Source organism: Pollicipes pollicipes, unplaced genomic scaffold (genome assembly GCF_011947565.3).
Source record: "Pollicipes pollicipes isolate AB1234 unplaced genomic scaffold, Ppol_2.1 Scaffold_7255;HRSCAF=8741_pilon_pilon_pilon, whole genome shotgun sequence".
Lineage (NCBI taxonomy): Eukaryota > Metazoa > Arthropoda > Thecostraca > Pollicipedomorpha > Pollicipedidae > Pollicipes > Pollicipes pollicipes.
The window spans coordinates 50,491-71,756 of NW_023597050.1; the positions used below are offsets into that span (position 1 = coordinate 50,491).

The 21,266-nt window shown below is 49.2% G+C and overlaps 1 protein-coding gene across 3 annotated transcripts; it reads left to right on the forward strand.

Annotated features, from left to right (window-relative positions):
- The first annotated feature begins 10,387 nt into the window (after window positions 1-10,387).
- Window positions 10,388-21,193, forward strand: LOC119111014 (RNA-binding protein 1). 3 transcript variants are annotated; one of them, XM_037234831.1, is made up of 6 exons: window positions 10,388-10,462; window positions 13,569-13,784; window positions 14,252-14,368; window positions 15,275-15,361; window positions 19,803-19,859; window positions 20,601-21,193. In XM_037234831.1, the coding sequence occupies exons 2-6, from the start codon at window positions 13,579-13,581 to the stop codon at window positions 20,617-20,619; spliced, it is 486 nt and encodes a 161-aa protein (XP_037090726.1). In that variant the 5' UTR covers window positions 10,388-10,462; window positions 13,569-13,578; the 3' UTR covers window positions 20,620-21,193. The 3 variants fall into 3 exon arrangements, with proteins under 3 accessions (XP_037090726.1, XP_037090727.1, XP_037090728.1); XM_037234832.1 differs by lacking the exons at window positions 19,803-19,859; window positions 20,601-21,193 and adding an exon at window positions 15,815-16,164; XM_037234833.1 differs by lacking the exons at window positions 15,275-15,361; window positions 19,803-19,859; window positions 20,601-21,193 and adding an exon at window positions 14,564-15,224.
- Window positions 21,194-21,266: the final 73 nt, after the last annotated feature.

Here is a 21,266-nt window from a genome sequence, read left to right on the forward strand (position 1 = left end):
GGAGAACGTGATGATTCGGAATGGGACGCCCAGCAAGAGGACGAAAGATGCCTATACGTCATTTGTCGCACAATGCTGGCGTAGGGTATCCTTCACACTACACCGGCCTTGCATGACGACGACGCTGATGAATCCATTATTGGTATTTCAGGAAAATAACACTCGCGAAAGCCTGTGTATGTGATGGCTCTTCGGTCTTCTGTCCCGCTCCTTTCTCACTTCTCGTAGCTATTTGAGGTCGCGTGGCGCCTTTCAGCCGTTCACTGTGAGGCGTTCTTAAGAATCACGCGGATTTCGTGAAGCTGATGGTTGTAACATACGGACATTTATGTAAATATAGGCCACCACGCCAGATGCAGAAGCTGACCTAACAACCTGTACAACGCATCGTCTTGGCCTCACACAATCACCCACCTATGGCATCAATCAAGCCTTTGAGCGGCCTACGGCACCGTGGTGGTCCTGCCTTTGAGCGGCCTTTGGCACCGCGCCGGTCCTCGCCATGCTGCGTCACACAGAGCCACAGGCCCGCTCTCTCGCCGCGCCGGGAGGAGGAGGTCAGGCTCCTCGCGCAGGCTGCCGGCGGCCGGTGCCGTAACAAAGACGACGGCAGGTATGCAGGACACGCGTGCGTCTTACGAGAACGGGGTCAAGCCGCCGGCAGCTGCCGATCACTGGCTCTGTCGATCCACGCAGACACACATCTACGCAACCGATAAAAGACATTAGGTCACATCGTTATGTTTACGATGCGTAGTGCAAAGTAAAGTGTCCAATGTCTACAGCCTCAAAACGTCGTCTTGAAACGATGTGCGCATGCCCTGGCCTAATGTACTTTGGTGGCATATATTTGTTGATTTGTGCTTGCCTTTTCTGTTAAGTGTTGGTAAGCTAGATAAGCAACAAGTGTTTCCCATATGATGTGAGAAATCGGATATTGGATATGAGCGAAAAGTAAACACATTTTTTATCAACAAAAGGAAAGCTCACAGGCTTATGAGCTTTCCTGGCTCTGAAGCCTAGCTCTATAAAAGAAAGCATATTTCTTAGCCTCAGTGAAAGTCGATTTTCATCAGCATTTGCCGTTATCTGGTCATCCGAAGTCTTCAACCTCCCAAGTTTAGTCACCCGAAGTCTTCGACCTCCCAAGTTTAGTCACCCGAAGTCTTCGACCTCCCAAGTTTAGTCACCCGAAGTCTTCAACCTCCCAAGTTTAGTCACCCGAAGTCTTCGACCTCCCAAGTTTAGTCAGGCTTTCACCAAAAAACACATTCCATTGAGACCATGAAAGTGTAATTTTTGGGCCCATTTCTGGCTGCTGAATCCCCGAAGAGCACTACGCTTATTTATTTCTATATTGCAGTCATTCTTCATTGACCATTTCGGCATGAGATTTACTGCTCCCGTGGCGCCTGGTCACGAGGCGAACTGGGATTGCGTCAGCCTGGGCGGCTGCCTTCGCAGGTGACCTTTCATTGCTTTGGCTCATTGTATTCCGTTTTATTCTCGCTGTCACTTTCGTGTCGATCATTTTCAATGCACTGTATGTGCTCTACTGTGAGGCGCCTGTGAGGTAAGGATGCAAACAAGCCACGCTTGCGAATAAAGAAGGCCTTTCTCCTGCTCTTTCGCTGCATATCTCTGGCTTGCCTCTTCCTCATAGAGGTCATGGTGGAAGATGTCAAGTGACATCAACCTGATAATTGGCACTAGCAAGCATATAAAATTACAGACGAACTGCAGACAAAAGGAGATCGCACCTAAAGTATCATTAAGATATTACGCCAGCGGCCTCGTCGATCAGTGTCTAACCGTCGTCCCAATATTAAGTGCACAGCCTTTATTTCTAACAACGCTGGAGGCAGGTTTTTGTGAGCGGCCAGTTTGCAGCGTGCAATCGAGTGCCATTTTAACGGCAACAGTCACGTTCAGACCGGCAGCTAAGCGTGACGGCTGAATGCATGCAACCCCGCCACAAGTACCACAGCTGGCGCCGTCTGCACAGGCGGAAGACCCGCATCTTCACAACGCTGAGTTCAGCCGAGTGGAAAGCATGACCGACGCATTCCACAATGGTTCGACTCCAGAGGAGCGTTGATCTGTGGGTGGCAAAGTTCCGGAGAGTCGTCCGTCGGCGGGTGGCCAAGGATGGTGCGATCATGCAGGACGCTTTGCAGGACGATGGCAGATGTGCCTGTGCTGCGGTTCGGTGCAGGGTCGCAGAGGGCTGTCAGGCTCGGGTGTCTCAACGTTACCGTACAAATGTCTTGGCATGTGTTCAACAACGGTGCGCTCAAAATTCACATCCTTGGGGTGTCAGTTGGCGACGGTAGTCAGGTCATTGGCATGTCGCTTAGGTTTTCCTCCGGGAGGTCTGGAGATAACCCTGCCAACGTGTCACCGGGCAGAGACATTGAACACAATCTTGAGCCTGCATGTGCCCTTGATATAATCTCCGAAATCCTCATCTGAATTCGTCGACCTTTTGAAAACCAACACTATGCAAGGATTGCTAGCGTTCCTAGACGTGAGCGGGTTGTTCACAAATGCGCCAGCCGAAGAACAACCGCCATCCTTGCCCAGTGTGCCCACCACCATGAAGAACCAGCGGTGCCTGACATCCGATAACACACTTTGTAAGCCGTGCTGAGATTGAGCACAACCAAAGTCCTGTTTAAATGCCCTGAAGGCGGGCCTTATCATCAGGTAAACATAATTGTGACGAGACCCCCCACTTGCAGTATTTTTTGCCAAAGCATTCATGGGATCGATGAACAGGTAAGTGCTGCGTGAAGATGATGCCATACCTTTCCTGTATTACAGGCACATTGGTGACATTTCAGTACAGTCTGAATGCAATCCCCTAATGCGGCTTTAACATTCTTCAGAGACAAGCAAGTTGACCCCGGTAAAGTCACAGCTATAACCGGCTTCCCAACGCCAGCAGACATCACAGAGCTGAGATCCTTCATGGGCCTCGTGGAACAACTCGGCGACTTCTCCACTGAGATCTTTTCCGCCGCTGACTCTCTTCGTGGGCTACTGAACCCCTCCAACGAGTTCGTCTGGACGCCAGATCATCAAGCAGGCTTCAACGCCGCCAAGAAAGCCCTGTCAGCACTCCTGTGCTGGCACACTACGACCCGAAAAGGCCCACTGTTTTTGAGGCCGACGCCGCCAAGTTTAAGGGTCCCAGATACGTCCCGCTTCAACAACATGGTAATCGCTGGCGTCTGATGCAGCGCGGGTCCAGATTCCTCTCAGGCACTGAATCTCGCAATTCGATGGTGGAGCTGAAGCTTCTGGCACTCGTCTAAGCTCTAAGGATGTGCTGCATCTGCCTACAAAGACTGCAGCACTTCCAAGTCGTCACAGATCACCGACCACTCGTACTGATTTTGAACGACTACATCCTGAATGCCGTCAGAAACCTGCGTCTCCAGAACGTGAAGGCAAAAAAAAAGCACTCTGACAAGTGTGTGAACAAAGAAAGTGAAAAAACACAAAAAACTGCCATCACTCTGGGCCTTCCCCCCTACCAAGGTGTTGCTCCTCGAAGGAACTTTCGGCACAAGCTATCTTTTCACGGTGGCCTAGTCCTGAAAGAATGCTGAATCCTGATCCCTGAAGACCTCTCGGAGAGGCACCCTGGACGGTCTCCACGATGTTCATCAAGAGATTCAGCGCGCCAAATGATGAGTCAACGCCTTTGGTACCTGCAATACCCTACCAGAAACAAAGTTTCCATCTTTCGCTAGAGCCGCTGGTCAGCGATCCTCCACCATCACGAGCGTTCAAAGATGTTTCCTCAGACATCGTCTCGCACGCGGGCAGATACTTCGTAGTCTATTTCGTTGAACTACCTGGCTGGCCAGAAGCCTTCTAGTCTCCCCGTCGTCACGCCAGAAGCCGACAACGGTCCTGGCGCTAACGGTCCTGCAGTGACCAGCTCCTACCCCGCTGTGTGATTGGCTGTTGTCCAGCGAGTACCAGGGCTGCAGCAAATTTCCCATTGGTCGCCACGCTTCCGTTAATTACGTCACGTATTTGACCCTGAAAGACTCGTATTGAGGCCAGTGTGCTTATCCGACTTCTTGTGAACCATCCCTGCTTGACAGCCGCCTCCAAATCGACGGCCGGACGGCGACACAGCACAGACGAACGTTTTCGAGCTAGTGTTCGCCTTACGGAAGGGGGGGGGGGATATCCTCAATGTGACCTACGGCCAGTCCTTCGGGCCCTTCAACACTCTGATCGGACCGTTAATCTTTAGTCCCCAGGGGCATTTCGGCCCCTCTTCGGAGGTCCTTAAACAAACCACGTGACCAACTCGGGGCCTCTAGAGGGCCCTGAGCCTCGACACATGATCCCCCTGTTAGACACTGCGGGCCCCTAACCGACGCATGGGCCCGTACCGTTGTTTCAGGGACCCAGACCAATGTAAACCTTGGTCCCAGCCTTGCTTCTGCTTGGAAAATGGTTCCCCAGTTTTCAGACTGACAGGGAGCCAACTGTTCTGTGTTAGTGGTCTCTGGCCGACTTAGACACCCACATTGGTTCAGGGGCTCCTCAAACGGTGCAGGAGAACCTCGGAGGACTAATATTTCAGGTCACGACCCTTCAGGCTGTGATTCTTTACGTGACCTACAGCCAGCCCTCCGGGCCCTTGTGCCTTCCGCCCGGGCCCTTAATCGTCGGCTCTGGTGAGCCCCCGGGCTCCTCTGCGGGCCTCAACAAACACTGCCTTTGGTCGGCTCGGGGCCGCTTGCGAACGCGGGAGCTCGCTTGGCGGTGTGGACCACTGACAGATACACGTGCCCCGACCAACGTAAATCGCTGGCCCCGGCTTCGTAGCTTTTTGGGGAATGGGCCTTCAGTCTACACCGACAAAGGGGCCGACTGTGCGGTTGTGGTAGTGCCTGACCGACAGGAAGGCCCTTATCGACTCAGGACATTTCCTGGCCGGTGCACTCCCTCCCCCCCCCCCCTCACTTACCCCGACTGCCATTTTGTCGTCTCCGCATGTGGGGCCCATGAACAAGACTCCGACCAGCCTTTCATACCCTTCGGCTCTCTAAATGGGTCCTTGATTGTCGGTCCCGGTGGGTCCTTAAAGCTCTTCGGGCCTCCTCGAACATTGCCTCTGGTCTCATCAGAAGTCTCTTGTCGAGACAGGGCCCCCTGTTAGGCCACTTAGGCCATATTAAAACATTAACTGGCGAAAGAAATTCCATAGCAAAGGTTTGAGCCTGCGCGCTCGCAATGTTAGGAGCAATACGCCGGCGTTGCCGTTTCTGTCAAACCGAGTGGTGTTGGCCGCTGCAGATAACATCCTCTGTCGGTCACCCCGTTCGCGCGAGAATGATCGTTGTGAAATAATATTTCCAAAGTCTCTCAAAACCAATTCGCGTTGTTCAAAAATGACACTAGGCCGTATATTTCACCCGTATTTTTTTAGGCTGGCCTGTGAACCACTGAACAGTTGCAGCAACACAAAAATATAGATTGTGTCTTTGAATTTACAGTTCAACCACCGCTATACTCCGGCAACATTTCACGGTGCAGTGAATGTCAATTCGTTCATATTGTCAATATAACCATCGCAAAGATGAAATATTTGCCTTGACTGTCTTCTTAACGCATTCAAAAAGATGTTCCAAGGCGTTAAACGTTTTTCTTCCAGATGCGCCACCGTTTTCGCCACCCCCCCCCCCCCTCCCCCTCCCTCCCGTTGGCCAGAGCCTAGTGTTACCGGAGGCCGACGCCGTGCGGCCCTCGCAGCCTGCAGCGCCGGGAGTCGGGTTTTGTTTGGAAGACTTGCGAGCACGCATGTTCATAACTGTCTGATCTAGTTTTTCACTTGTCGTATTTTTGGTTAAAGGCTGGAATTCCCGGACGAATATGGCTTGACAATGTCAACACACAACTCGGATCCTATTTTCTTCGACAATCTACGGCCACGAAGCCCTGAATACATATCTCTGTAAAGCCCTCCAAAAATCCGATGAATCACTTAAGGAAGAGTTACCTTAACCATTGTAAAGTTAATAGCGCCGTTGGTTTGTTCCATGAAGTTTTTTAATGCGTGGTAGTACCTTGGTGCTATTTTTTGTGCAACCCCGTCCTGGACATCACACAGGAATTTCAGGTGTGCAATTCCATCACCGTCATCTGCTTCCAAAGAACCTCATATGCCAAACGCTGCAATCACCAGTGCTACCGAATGTGTTCTACTGCAGCACTATCGCAGACGTAGCGGGCGCTGCACCGATGCTGCATTTGGAAGCATTTTTCGACCAGAGTGATAGCGAAGCTTCGAAGGTGCGATCATCGCCAGTGCCATCCGGACTCCAGAGGAAGTCAGGCTGGCTGAGCGTGGGTGAGCTCACTGGGTACCGAGTATGCGTGCAGAAGTATAATCGCATGGACACAGAATAGCCAGTTCAAATAGCAATGCTATTACAACCAACCTGTATTTGCGTATGACTTTGCCATGACGTGCATTTCATTGACCAAACGTTCGAACTGATTCGGGAGAGGGTCACTTTCCGTTCTGAGGAAAATCGCAGTTAAGAACAGTGTGCCCCTAGGGTATGCCAGGTTCGCAATGCGAGTTCATCGAGACGAGCGGGGAAAAAGACATTCCCATCAGGGGGGCATCTGCCTAAGCGTATTCGGAGAGAGGTTGGGTTTCATTGTCTTATGTGGTGCGTGGAAGAGCGCTTATGTTTTGTTTTACAGTAACTGATAGGCATCTGGTTTGCCGATCGCCTTTGCCCAATACCATTGAAGAACCATGTGGTTTAAAAATCACAGCATAACTGAGTGTGCAAATACATAATACTCTTTCTTGGCGTGACCTGTTGATGGACAAAGATAGCGATTTAGAACGTTTGAATACAAGCAATGGACGGTGCTTAAATGCTGACAGTGAATTTCCTTGACGCCACAAAATTAGTGTCATGCCTTTAACGTGCATTTAAACACCGTTCTGATTGGACAGGATTTCATTCAGAATTGACATGAATCAGACAGGTGAATTATGAATAGAATTGAACAGAACAAACAGAATTGGCATGAATCGGTGAACAACGGCTTTTTTCAACTTCAGTTGTTGAAAACGAAATACGACATCTGACAAGACTAGTTGACAATAAACCGATCCAAGCCAAACAACCAATCGTCCAACTGTGTAACAAAGATCAAATGGCAGGTACCCACAAACGAGACGAAAGAGCTCTATAGGAAATCCTATACCGACACGTGAACGGAAAAAAACGACCACAGAAAATATATTGTCATCTATCATCGCAACAGCAAAATCTCCAGCTTTCTTATGAAAAACAGCCCTGACAAAGCAGAAAGGCTAAAATGCGCCAATGTAGTATATAATTTCAAGTGTAATCTCAAAGGCTGCAAACTCCCGTCCATGCACTACATCGGCGTAACCACGATACTCTCACAGTAACGATGTACCCAGGCGACGGGGCACCTCTTGAGCACATGCGGCACGAACGTGACAGGTCATTGGCACGGCAACAACTGACGGACGACGCTGGCATTCTTCAGCGCGCAATGACAGACGACGCCTTGAAATTTGGGAAAGTGTAATTACCAACGAATTCTTTTTAGCCCTAACCAAATAAACCAATTCTTACACAGCCCTTGAGATACTAAGTGGAGGCCAATAGTTACCTGTACATGTGATTGCAGGTAAATGCTTTTGTAGTGTTTTTTTTTATTACAGATGAATTTGCATACGGATCCAAACAACGATGGATGTTTTCGTGTTTTTCGCACTCAACGATGTTTTTTTACACGGCTATGCAGGACTGCAGTCATTAAAACTCGAAACTTATTTCTTGTGCCATTTATATTTCTCTAACGGTGAGATAAGGTCTCGAGACGACCAAATAATAACCCTTATTTTGCAATCTCATGTGACCTTCAAGGTCAAAAGCTGGGTCAAAGGACGTGAAACTCGATATCACCCAAAAATTACCGGCCGAGTTCCAACTTGTAAATGTCAGAATATTCAACACAGTAAGAACTACCGTCCGTCCAAAAGTCTTGACCTCTCAAGGTTGCCCTTCAAGGTAAAACACGGACTGAATAATCGGAGAACTCCATATGACCCAAATATTTCCGGCCGATTTTTATTTAGCAAAGATCAGAACATTCACCACAAACAGCGCTAGCGTCCGTCAAGAAGTCCTCACCTGTCAGGTCACCCTTCAAGTTCAAAAGCGAGCTCAAAGAACGGAGGAAATCCATATCACGCAAAAATAACCGGCCGATGTTTAACTAACAAACATCAGAATATTCACCAAAGAAAGAACTAGCGTCCGTCAAAAGTCCTGACCTCTCAAGGTACCCGTCAAGGTCAAACGCAGGCTCAAAGGACGGAAACTCCACATCACTCAAAAATTACCGGCCGATTTTTAACTAACAAACATCGGAATGCTTATCACAGAAGAAGCTAGCGTCCGTCAAAAGTTCCGACCTCCCAAGGTCGCCATTCAAGGTCAAACGAGACCTCAAAGACGGGAACTCCATATCACCTTAAAATTACCGCCCAATTTTTACTTTACAAAGATCAGAACATTCACTACAGAAAAATCTAGCGTCAGTCAAAAAGTCCCTGACCTTTCAAGGTCACCCTTCAAGGTCAAACGCGGGCTCAAAGGATGGGGAACTCCATATGACTCAAAAATTGCCTGCCGATTTTTCGAGGAGCACAGGACTTTTTAACGGACGCTAGCTCTTTCTGTGTTGAATGTTCTGGCCTTTTTTTAAAATAAAAATCGGCCCGGTAATTTTTCGGGTGACTATGGAGTTGCCCGTCCCTTTGAAGCCCGCGTTTGACCTTGAAGGGTGAACTGGAGAGGTCAGGACTTTTTGACGGACGCTAGTTTTTTCTGTGGTGAGTGTTCTGATGTTTGTTAGTTAAACATCGGCCGGTAATTTTTGGGTGATATTGGAATTCTCCGTCATCTAAGCCCGCGTTTGACCTTGCAGGGTAACCTTGAGGGGTCAGGAACTTTTTGACGGACGCTAGTTCTTTCTGTGGTGAACTGTTTTGATCTTTGTAAGTTAAAAATCGGTCGGTAGTTTTTGGGGGATATGGAGTTCCCGTCTTTTAGTCCGTGTTTGGCCGTGAAGGTTGACCTTGAGAGGTCAAGACTTTTGGACGGACGCCTGTTTTTTTCTGTGTTGAATATTCTGGCATTTGCAAGTTGAAAATCGGCCGGTAATTTTTGGGTGATATCGAGTTCCCCGCCCTTTTACCCAGCTTTTGATCTTTAAGATCGCATGATATTGCATTTGATAAACAATGCATTGCATACATTGCATCACATTGATATACAATAAGGGTCATTTTTGGTGTTATCATGCCACAATTGACCTCGAAACCATTTTTCAGGGAAATCGGGACTCGTCGCTGTAAAAATCGCTGAATAAATCGCTAACTTCACGGACATTATGTGGAAAGCCCGGAGCCTCGAAGGAGGCATCAACAAGCTGGCTAGTGTGAAATCAGCGGCTGTTTCTCAAACATTTATTATATATATATAGGTATAACCAGATACAAATGGATGAAATCCGATCAAATTTCCTAACTTTCATCTTTCGACAGCTTTCAGGACTAATTGCCCCTCCAATGAAGTTGAAAAATCGACACCCATGGCCCCGGCCAACGTAAATTTCTGTCTCCGGCTTTAACCGTGCTGGCAAATGGGCCCTCAGGTTCCAAGGGTGAGCTGACCGTAGGCTATCTTTGCACACGTGGGATAGCTGGTCCAGGGCAGTGACTGCCTACGGCGGACGGTAGCAGGGCTCAGGCAAGAAGATGTTCCTGTTTTTTGTTTTTGTTTTTCTGGGACTGGGAATTCTGGGACATTTATGACCATTAGTTTGGATAAGAAAATCTGACCAGCCTGTGCGCAGGCCGTAATTTGACACACAATCCGAATATATTTGCCGCGATGGCATAGATGAGATAATGAGGTGTAGGTTATGCGCCAGTGGCAAAAAACAGGTCTAGCACAGCACCCATGTTATTTACTGATTTCAAGAGGGTTTTATTCGAATTAAAGCGAGGGAAAAGTCCTCCATTCCACCTCCCCCCCCCCATCCCCCATTCGCCGGGCTTGACTCACAGTAAGAGTTCTTTAAAGCCCTGAACATTCCCCCCCACAGAAACCTGCTCCATGCTTTGATGCTATGACGCAGGGGTTTGTCGGTAGATTGGCGCGGTAAATCACCTATAATTAATGTAGCAGTGCGTGATTTTTAAAGGCACTTTCTTGGTCTGTAATTTAGCAGCAGCTTTCCATAACTGTCAGCTGGCCATCTCATTGAAGAGCGCATGCGCAGTTGTGATTTCCGGTCCTGACGGTTTTGGACGCCATATTTTGCAGGGGTGCGCAGTCGCTGCCGGAGGTCGAGCTACAGACGCCAGGTAAGTAATTGGTCGGAAATTGCTCATTTGTTTGCGTTTTATGATAATGGGTGAATGGGTCCATTATTTGACAATGGACAGCCACCTATGTGCTTTGATTATTTGTATTGCCGGCCGGTGGGGTTGGCGGGGATTACGTGCTCGCTGTCTGCACGTTTTCAGGAAGCCAGTGAGTGAATGATGAGATGGCTGTGGAAGTATGTAGCTCTAGGTTCAGTGGGGTTATATTTCTGATTAGTTTGGTCGCTGCGTTACCTGTGGCAATTCTGCCGTGCCTTGCCTGCCGTGCCGGTCAGCATCGCGCACAAACTTGGCGCAGTTTTCGTGCTGAGTTTCAATCAATGCACCTTTCTCTTCATGCATTAGGTGTACATCAACTCCCTATTTGGTTGATTGATCAGAGGGTTTCAGTGGTCACCTGTTCCCTGGTTGTCTGTGGAGCAGTGTTAACAGTTAGTGTTAACGTTTTTTTTCTCATTTGTTTGCACCATAGCACCAGTTTCATAAAGTCATCTGCTGCCCCAAATACATGTGAGCTAAGCCTCAATACTTGCATGTATCAACTCAGAACAGACCAATTTGTCAGGTCTTTGATTATTCATGTATTTTAAACGTTGTTTTGAGTATTTTTGCCTTAATTTTTTTGCAACATGACTTAACATGTCAATTACATTGAAAAAGTTGTGCTGTAATTGGGGCTAGCTACATCAAATTCTAAATGCTTAGGTTTATGATGTGCATGCACTCAGCTGATGCATGTTGATGCTATGATTAGAAAAATTAGTGTTATAAATATTTAAAGTTTGGGCAGAGCATGTACCATGTGCATAATGTTCTATGACAATTTTGCATGTTAAGTGTTATAAGCCTGGTTGAGACACAATTTTAACACAGCATTTTTGTAATATGAAATTGGTGCATTTGGTGAAGTGAGAATGAAAAATTGCAGTGGTCTGCAATGCCCTCATGATAGGATGAGTTTTTTTTCTCCAGATGTTCAAAATATTGTAAATTTACTGAATTGAAATGGTAAGCTGTCTTAACAGGAGTGTTTCACATTTGTATAGGGTTTTGAACTGAAATAGCCATTTTAGATATCATTCATGAGCTACATGCATGAGAGCTCCTGTCCTTAAGACCTAAAGAGCTCCAGCCTCTGAGGCTCATGCCTATGAAGATGTGCAGGCTACTAAATGCAGACTGTCTCTAGGCCATTCAGTTGTGCATGGCACCACAGCAGCGTCATTCAAGTTATGTCATCCCATTGCCATGCAACATGATACTATGATCTTGATTTTTGTAGAGGAATGCTATGGTCTTACTTTTAGATCTGGTATTGTCTGTGAGCATGATATCTTAACATGGTAGAGGTCAGTTAGCTCTGAATTAATGTTGTGCAGGCTGTGCAATGTTCAATCATGGATCATGCTTTGTGCTGCATAATAAAACAGTTAGATGTAATTGCCAGTTGTTATGGAAATATCACACACTAAGAACAGCAACATTTGGCATGGGAAACACTTTCAGCACTGTCAATGCCATCTCTTAGCAAGTAGGAATGCTACATGTCATTGCTGTCATGGTAATTCCACACAGCTAGTTCATAGCATCTTATTGCTGTGTGAGCATTCCATGATGCAATCAAACAATGACATTGAGAAGCATACCAAATAAGGAAATTTTGGTGTCTAAAGGAAAAGTTTCCACTAAACAGTATATCAGGGGTGATGTGATGGCACATGGGTTCAAACTTCCAGCAACAGACATTTCAGCAATGGGGCAAGATATGTGAATACAGAGTCATTGTCATGTGAATTCAACAGAAAACAAAATGTTATGTTATGGCTTTGGTTTCTCCTTTATAGAATTTGCCATGGTGGCTCCTTTTGAGACACACTTTGGCTTTGGGAATGGGGTATCATGTGATGCATGTGGTGAATCACTGGTTCAGACTTCAACCAAGGTCCTGGCAACAGGGCCTTGCCCACTAGGCCAATCACAAACTTTCTTTTATCCACACCAGTAGAGGCGTGCAGAGTAGTTGTCATCACACCAATGGTTGGGGTGAAGAAGCATGGTGCTGTTATGAAGTTTTGGCTGCGTGATTTGGACTAAAGATAATTCAAATTGATTCCCTTATTATGTTGTGACAGTGCTGCAGCGGCACTACCCATTGCTATTATTACACCAGCTAGTCCTGAGGTTTCATTTAAGCATGTTTTTAAAGTATGTCCTAGAGGTGGGACACTCCCTTTAACATTGTGAAAGCATCATTTTATCTTGATTCCCTGCTGCATTCCTCTTTCAACATGTGTTGGTACAAATTGTCTGACTAAAAATGTTTGAGGCATCATGTGGAATAACTGTTGACTTATGTTATCATCAGCAGTGTGAGATGTACATGGCCTGCATAAAAGCCAGGCATGAATGGTGGCCCAAATAATTATTTGTGTGGATTTTTGTTTGTTGTTGTTTTGTTTGTTTTTATATCATATGAATGGAAACTTAGCATGTTGGGGACAGATGCCAGGGAATCCCCAAAGTTCAGAGTGACCATGGATATTGAGTAGTTTTGGTTGTGACTATGAAATGCAAAGGATGCTGTAGGTTATAATATGGGCTGCACCATGCCCATTTATATGAGTTCAGCACTGTTCACCACTGTTCACCACTTCAGGATCTTGGGGTTTGTCAGTGTCTACAGGTTCTCCTTTCCAAACAGGCTGCTCATCTGCTTCCTAATCAGCAAATCATATGCCACAATATAATAGCAGCCAGGTCATTAGGTCAGTTAGGTCATTTCATGTAATGGTCTCTGGAAAATAAGTTGCCAGGGCCAAAAATTGGGTTTCCATCACCCTTTTCTGTGAAACTGTCTTCATAAGACCATTTCTTTACAAGATGACTTCATAGCAGAGCAGGAGTGTGCCATATGTTCAACATCAAATGCTCATGGTCTGAAGTGAATCCCCACTACACATACCAAACATCTAGTAGCAAGAGGTGTGATCACTATGACTATTCCTAGATGAAGCTGACTGCAGATTGGTTTTTAAAATGGTTATTATTGGCATGTCTGTGACACATTGTACCTGTCACATTCCAGGTTATCCGCCATGGCCACTCGGAACTGGAATCTGGAGTGTAAGGTGTATGTTGGTAACCTGGGCAACAGTGCTGCCAAGAATGAGCTGGAGGCCAGCTTCAGCAAGTATGGAAACCTGAGGAATGTCTGGATTGCCCGCAACCCACCTGGCTTCGCGTTCGTGGAGTTTGAGGACCCACGGGATGCCGAGGACGCCTGCAGAGCCCTGGATGGAACGTAAGTATGGTTTGCTGCTCATGAAGTACTCTAGGTATTGTGGCTGCCCATGTCAGTGTGTCCATGTCTGTATCTTACTTCTTCCATTATGACATTTAGCGACTTGTGTATGCATGTGTCTCAGTTTCATTTGGCCCACAGACCATATCTTGATTATAGCAATTCATACTTCAGCATTTGATGGTATAGCATTTAGCATGTCATGAGGTGATTGACTTGGTGTTGAAAAGCTTTTTGGTCAATGCTTATAGCAGAAGACTCATTGGTCCTTGTCCCCATGAGAACATGACAAGTTGGCAGTGTTAAGTGTTGGAATGGTGAACAGTTTCAGGGCAGAGGGTGGAATTTTCAGTGCCATGAAACTTAATTAACCTTGTTATTATCTTATCTAATGCATATGGCTGAGTTTTTGTGATGTCACCATGTACCTGGCCCTGATCTTTGGCTGATCACCTCATCACTTCCAGGCGGATGTGCGGCGAGCGCGTGCGCGTGGAGATGTCGTCGGGCAAGAGCCGCAATCGCGGCGGCGGCAGCGGCGGCGGCATGGGCGGCCGCGGCGGCGGAGCGCCGTACCGCAGCAGGTTAGCGCGCGTGCGCCGTCCGTGTGGCTGCGAAGTTCGCCGTGGCTTGTTGTACATTGGGTCGGAGACCGCCGCTGCAATGTTGGCATGTCACGTGACACCAGGTTTGACTTGCCGCGGACGGATGGTGTACTGGTTTGTGAGTGTGCTGGCTTGGTTCTGCACCGCCCTAATGTGGTGCTGCCCGTATTACAGATCTCCAATCTTCACTCAATCATCCCTTGCCTCCGCCCAACACCCAACGCCTTCTTTGTTGGTCACGTGAGAGTCGGGTCGACCCTGGCCTGACTCGACCCGGCCCATCGTGGGACTCCGGCTCACCCCCGTCTTGCATCTCATGCAACGCGCCATCGCCTCATCGCGTCGTGTCGTTGATTGTGCATTAGTCTCCGCGTTGGCTACACACTTGCTTCTCGGGTTACAACTCAACTCAACTTCACTTCGCTCCGCTCCGCTCCGCTCCTACGCTTAAACCCCAAGCAAGTAAGTATGAAGTCATCCAAATCAAGACGCGCCGTGTCCAATGCCATTTGGAGCATATCTGACTGTAAAGAGGTGGGCCGCGTAAAACGGTTTGGAAGATGTCTTTCAGTCGCATTTCAAAGTTGGCAGCGCTTTTCCAGCTGCTGTTCTGACGAGTGGATGGCAAAGTCTGCATCACCTTTTCAGTGGCTGTTACCTCTAATGAATGTCAAGGTCTGCAGCAAATGTCCGGCTGCTGTGGGTTGCCACCTGGCGTGCTGAGAGGTGTGGACTAACCAACCCGGCCGATTGACAGCTGAGTGGGAGGTGTGCGCCATTGGTCTCAGTGTGGCGCCCGTGTCGGCGAGCGGTCCGCGACGTGATGGGACGGGACGTGACGGGGGCTCGTGGGGACCGCCGGGCTGACGCCGTCCGTCTGCGCAGGTCGCCCGGCCGCCGCTCGATGTCGCCGCGCCGACGCTCGCGCAGCCGCAGCCCGCGCGCCTCGCCCGTCTACGGACGCTACAGGAGGTAGGGACACGCGGCCCCGGTGTGGGGGCCACTGTCGCTCGCCTAACCCGCTGGTGAATGTCGTGTGGCACATGGTGGTGTGAAGGGTTGCCGTCCGCTTGTTATCGTTGGTGACTGGCCACACCGCTGAGAGTCAGGTCTTGGGCTGCCTGAGATAGGGGGAAAGGAGCAATGATATTCTTGCGGTTCGAGAGGAGGGCGAATTTACGTGATGGTTATCAGGCAGTTGTGTTCGGAATTCTTATTGGCCTTTTGCATGGTCTTTAATTTCTGGGCGCTTGGCTGAATTAGCTGTTGACCGTTTAAGCTTTCGGACTGGTCGGTCGTGCTCGGGTAAAGTGAGTCGCTCTGCTTGTTAGCCGCTGGACGGGTGTTTTCGGGGGGGAGGGGGGGGGGGGATAGTTGCTCTCGTCCATTCGGTTCGATGCGTTGATGCACTGCCGTTGGCCCCAGATCTGGCAGCCGGGACTAGACACCGGCCAGCCGCGTCATCCGGGGAACGCCAGACCCCTCTCCTCTCCCCTCCCGTCCTCCCGCCCTCCCGTCTCGGCGCCGCCCCGCTGCGTCGGCCGGCGGCGCGGCCGGCGTGCGGAGCCCGCTCCTGCGGCTGCCGCTGTCTGTGGCCGTGACGTGTCTCGTGCAGTGGGCTTTGTTTGGTTAAAGCACAGTACCAGGAGGGCTGCGAGGTCAAAACTCATTTTGTTGCATGGGGACGCTTCCGCGCGGTCGGCGGCAAGCTCTGAAGTTTGTGATGGTGTCCATTATAATCCCCTCCGTCGACAACAATAAAATCATCCATTGAGGGGCGTGTTTCCGTGCATGCTAGTCACGCAGGGGCTGACGTGGTACTGAAGTAGCCCGTGGTGGTGGTGACGGCGCGCTGCTCGCACGGTTAACTTGGAAAGACATTTTTTGTGGTGACGTTCTGTAACCGTCCCTGGATCACTGCGCATATTTGTATTCAAGTACTGTACTCTACTTGCACCTCAATCCATTCTGCAGCATGCAGTTTTGTTTCACGTACAGATGTTGCCATTTAGGGTCGTAGCTTTAGAGCCCAATGACTGAGGATTTCAGTACAGTACCCCACATCCGATTTGGAGCTAGTCACGTCTTGACTGCTTTGCCCCAATGGACTCCCAAAACAATTGTGTGCATTTTAGTGAAATCTGACGCCTCCTGTAATGGGATAGAGTCGAACACTACGCTATCGAGCGTCACTACAATTTATAGCTGTCGTCACCCACACTGGAGAACGGGTTAGTCGCTGCTGCGCGTGGCGTGATCGGGAGATGCCGAGCCTGCTCGTGCAGTGCTCGGATTCGTGCCGAGCTGTGGTCGCCCAGTCCACAGTCTGCAAGACGGCTGTCTCATAGTCTTGGTGGCCTAGCTTTGTCGGATTGATCTTCCCTTTTCAACAACCGTGCAGGTGTCAGGGCATCAGCGCCTTTGCAGTTGCTGTGCTCCGTGGCAAAACGTGTGATAATCGCTGTCGTTCCCTGAGCAACACGCGCAATGGTTAGTTATCCGCGCGCCTTTGAAAGATTGATTCGTCTTTTTCCATGATGGGTGAGTTCCCCCTCCCCGAATAAGCTTGCCTTTGGTTGGTAGACCTATTTTACGCACCGATCCGTGTGCTGAAAGACTTCAGTTGCGTCAGTCGCGAACGTCACACTCGCGTCGACATCGACATGTTTCGGACATTTTGAGGTAGGCCATGGTGATGGTAGACGTTTACTAAGGTGGGCATTAACCTCGCGATTCGAGGGAGCCTCAGATGCCCCCCCCCCCCCTCCCCCCCCCAGGTTTTGTGTAATTACCTGAACAGTTCTACACAATTTCGGTAGCTAAGTAGATAATTTCTGCACATATGAAAATGTCAAGTGTGTCACCGTAACGGAAATGGGCCATAAGAGGCATGGTCTTTTCTTTTTACAAGATTGTTTGCGTGGTGTAGGGGGCTTCATACATTTTCATACATAGTGGTTTCAACATATTTCAACAGGGGACGATTTGCTCAAAAGTAAGTAACGTTTATTTCTTGCAGGATGTATACCTTGAAGAGTCTTTGTAGACTGCGTTTTTGGTCTGTATGGCTATGGTGCATTGCTATAGTTGGGGTGGATTCCGTTAGGACAGGTTATCCAGGACCAGACTCTGTCAAAATTGGCATATTTTTACCCGATTTGACCCTTACGGGGTCATGTGAGTGAAACATTAATACCACATACCTTACAGCTTTGGAAGTGCGTTCTAATGCTGCTTTCCCCCATTGTTGTGGGTTATGAAGCTTTTTATGTAGCCGCGTGGATCAAGCAGCAAGAGCTATCATCCCCCTGACCTGACGAAATGTCAATAGGTGTCATGCGTCGACGTCTACCTTTGCTTAGCCGCTAGTGTTTCAAGAGCTAGTCAGCGCCGTCTTCTGCATTGTGGCGTTCTTAATTTGTGAAATAATTCCCATTCAATAAATCACATTCTCCATTGTTTAACCGCGTCTGCCTATTACACTTCACGAAATCCCATTGTCTCCGCGGCTCTAGCTTGCTTCCTTCGCAAGATATGGATCTCTTGCGGGCCCCTTAGTAGGACGAAAATGGTAAAACTCCCGTCGGGCTATGTTCAGTCTTTTGCCTTACGCACCTAAGTGTCAATGTGGGGTTATCAGAGATATCTGAACAGCGCCGGCGATTATGTTGTCAGTGAATGTATTCAAGCAAGTATATATGTGGACTGACCCCGTGCCACCCATGTACTCTATCTGTAACTTGTAAGCAGTCTTGTCCTAACGAGTTGTCTTTATTCATGGCGTGAGCATTATGAGTTCAGAGCTCTGGTGCAGAGTTATGGACCTTCAGTACACCAGGAAGTACGGCTTGGACGACGGTATACAGCAAGCGTTGTCTATGTTGTCACTGGCAGTAATCGACCTTTCGGGCTTGGCTCGTGCTCACTGGGTGAAGAACATGGGGCAAGGTTAGGCCAAAAATACGGTTGGAAACGAGCTATGTGGATCCAGAAAATGCTCGGAATATGTAAAGATGCCGCCTCTAAAAGATGTCTGAAATAAATTATCCGCGCTCCCACATCCTAACACCGGGGGCACGCTTTTGCGCTGGGGGTTGCACGAAACGCAGGCGACTGAGCCTGGAGGTGACGATGACCAACACTGAATATTAGTTTAGACAGTCGCGCACCACGGTCATCAGGCGCCGCGAACATGGCTCGAACCTCACGAACATGATCGTGGTAAGTAATTCGGTGTGGTGAGCAGTGGTGATGAATGTGGTCGGCGTATGCTATTTTGTGATTAATATTTGTTATAGGTCATCGTAACCTTGGGACTTAGTCGCCAGTTTTGTACAGCCATTTAGTGTAGAACCGTGCATCAGATAGGATGTAGGACGTCGGATGATTTTTTTACGTCTTAGTGGCGGTGTCTGCACAGATTTTGATCATTTCATTGATTCATGTGTCTTGGTTTTCAAGCGGGATTTTTTGCTTAAACGTGCCCGACTCTTCACTCATGAATCGATCATGAGCCCAGGTTGAAGCGTACTGTCCAGTACTGTCTTAGCCAATGTGTGTTCTATAGTGTCGTTTTACCAGCACCTACTGGTATGCTGAAGATCGGTTACTCGGCCTAAGAACTTGGAGCTCAAAATGCTGGAAAACGGGATTCAAGGCTCTTATTGCTATCAGGTCTATTTATCCAACTATTAGGTCCGTGCCATTAGAACTAATTTCCGTTTTCCATTTGACGTGACGCCTTTGATCGAAGCATTATAATCGGCTTTGATTGATTTATATAACTGAAAACGGTGCCGCTTTTAATCACAACGCTCGCAGCTACAAAAACTCAGTTATTTACCATTTCTGAAGACCTCCGGCTAGGGCCGTTATCACCTATCGGCAGTTGCCAATCACGATTACCATGAACGTATTGTACACAGCTCTCGTTTTGCAGGGAATGTGACGCCTGTCGTCACGCTCCTGTTATGGAACGCCGGCGACTGCATTGGCCACATTTATTAGGCCAAATTTATTAGCATTCAGGGACCATGCCACAGCTGGGATTCGAACCGTTGCTATTAGAACCCTCGCGACGCACGTCTTCGTGGACGCGGAATTCCGGTACAAGGCACAAATTTCCACAATGTGCCTGTACCTGGTGCGCCAAATTTGTGGAGTTCGTTTCGCCAAAATCTCGGCGAAGTCTGAACATAAGATGCCCCGGCACACGGTTCTGGAGCCCCAGCCCTGCGCCACCTGGATTGTCATCGCCTCCGCGCGCCGTGTGCGGCACCTCACACGTGACCACGCTGGGTGGGGAGCTCCGCTGGTCTCGGGCGCAGCCAGCGGACTGCGGGCGGCCGCGCCGGTGCCGGCGGACAGCCGGTTGAGCTGGCGCCTGTGACATGCTCTGCTCGTCTCTGCCCAGGTCCCGGAGCCGTTCGACCAGCCCGCGCGCCTCGCCCGTTTACAACAACTACCGCAGGTCAGTGCGTCGGCGCCTGGGACCGGTGCCTTTGCGTTGACGCCGGTTGGCGCGCGCTGTCTGCCGCAGACTCGCGCTGAGCTCGTCTGATTAGAAGTAACACGTCCGTTGCGGCCGCCTCGCGGAAACGTGCGTGATCTGTGCGTTGGCATTGTGGGTCCCCGTACATTTGGACATCGTCACGGAGAGTGGGGTGGTGCGATGGCGGGCGCGCCGATAGTTGTGCATGCTCCCGTGCTCCACTATCGGCTACCGGTGGCGTTAAGTTTTCAGCTGCATTCTCTTCTTGCTGGTTGGAATTGACGTACGCAAACTGACTTTGACGTGACCAGATGACCAAAGTGACCTTTATGACCGTAATATGACCGTATTGCGAAGGTGTACACATTACGCCGTCACATATTTACACTTACCCGTCTATGTTGTCAGCCTGACAATCTTCTGCATGGATATTCGGACTACTGACTCACAGAGAACGGAATTTGTGCGGCCGGTGATTGAGTCACCGCGAACTCGAGATGTGTTGCTCACGGGACTAGTCGTTGCTCCGTTTGGTATGTGGAGATGGACGGCTAAAATACAGGCTAGTTTGTGTGGGACCGTGACGGGAGCTGTTATCTTCAAGCTCCAGTCTGCTGTCTCTGGCTAAATCCTGTATTTCTGACGTGCTGCCTGTTGGCTCGGAAGTTGGAAGTTTTTCGTCTAAGGGTTGTGCCTTGTGTAACCTTGTCTTTCCGGCAGGTCTCGCAGTCGCAGCTAGGAGCCGTCCCCTTCCACCCATTGTGCACTGCCGAAGAGTTCGCCACAACGCGGGATGACATCAGTTACCTTGGATTCTTCGGTTGAGTGTGCATGGACGGCTGGGCGCAGGTCACTGAATGCGCGTCCCGGCTCCTGCGTGGGACGCGGTGCCGTGCACGAGCCACCGGCGCCGACATGGTGTTTGCCAGGGCGCCGGAGAGATCGAGGGTGGTGCAAGACAACCGAATGCGTCACAGTTTTCGTACCGAGGATCGCGAATTCAGGATTGTCGTGGTTTTGCGGAGAGGCATTGCATCCTATGGCACGCATATCTAGATGTCGAATGCAGTTTCGTGCACAAAGACCGCGCTAGTAACACAGACAATTGTAAATGTTGGTCAGTGGCATCCGGTCATCGCAGTTTTTTCGTCTTGGGATTGCATTAAGTGTGTTCTGGCTGCTGCCCGTGGGAGAAACAAAGGCGGCGGGCAGGAAGTGCGGCGTTGCGGTTGTGTTCCTCGCTTTTGCGACAGACGGTCCAACGCTGTGCGTAATGGTTGAGTGGTGTTAATAAACGATCACCCATGCCGCATCATGAGCTTGTGAAACCAGAAGGGTGAGATGAATGTTGGCATGTATGGGGAAGACCTTGCAGAAGCACGTCAA

What these genes read in the sequence shown, in the direction of transcription:
- LOC119111014 (XM_037234831.1), top strand. Translation starts at nt 13,579, where the DNA reads ATGGCCACTCGGAACTGGAATCTGGAGTGTAAGGTGTATGTTGGTAAC. An exon ending in TGCAGAGCCCTGGATGGAAC is followed by an intron (nt 13,785 to 14,251) that starts GTAAGTATGGTT and finishes CATCACTTCCAG; the next exon opens with GCGGATGTGCGGCGAGCGCG. An exon ending in GTCTACGGACGCTACAGGAG is followed by an intron (nt 15,362 to 19,802) that starts GTAGGGACACGC and finishes GTCTCTGCCCAG; the next exon opens with GTCCCGGAGCCGTTCGACCA.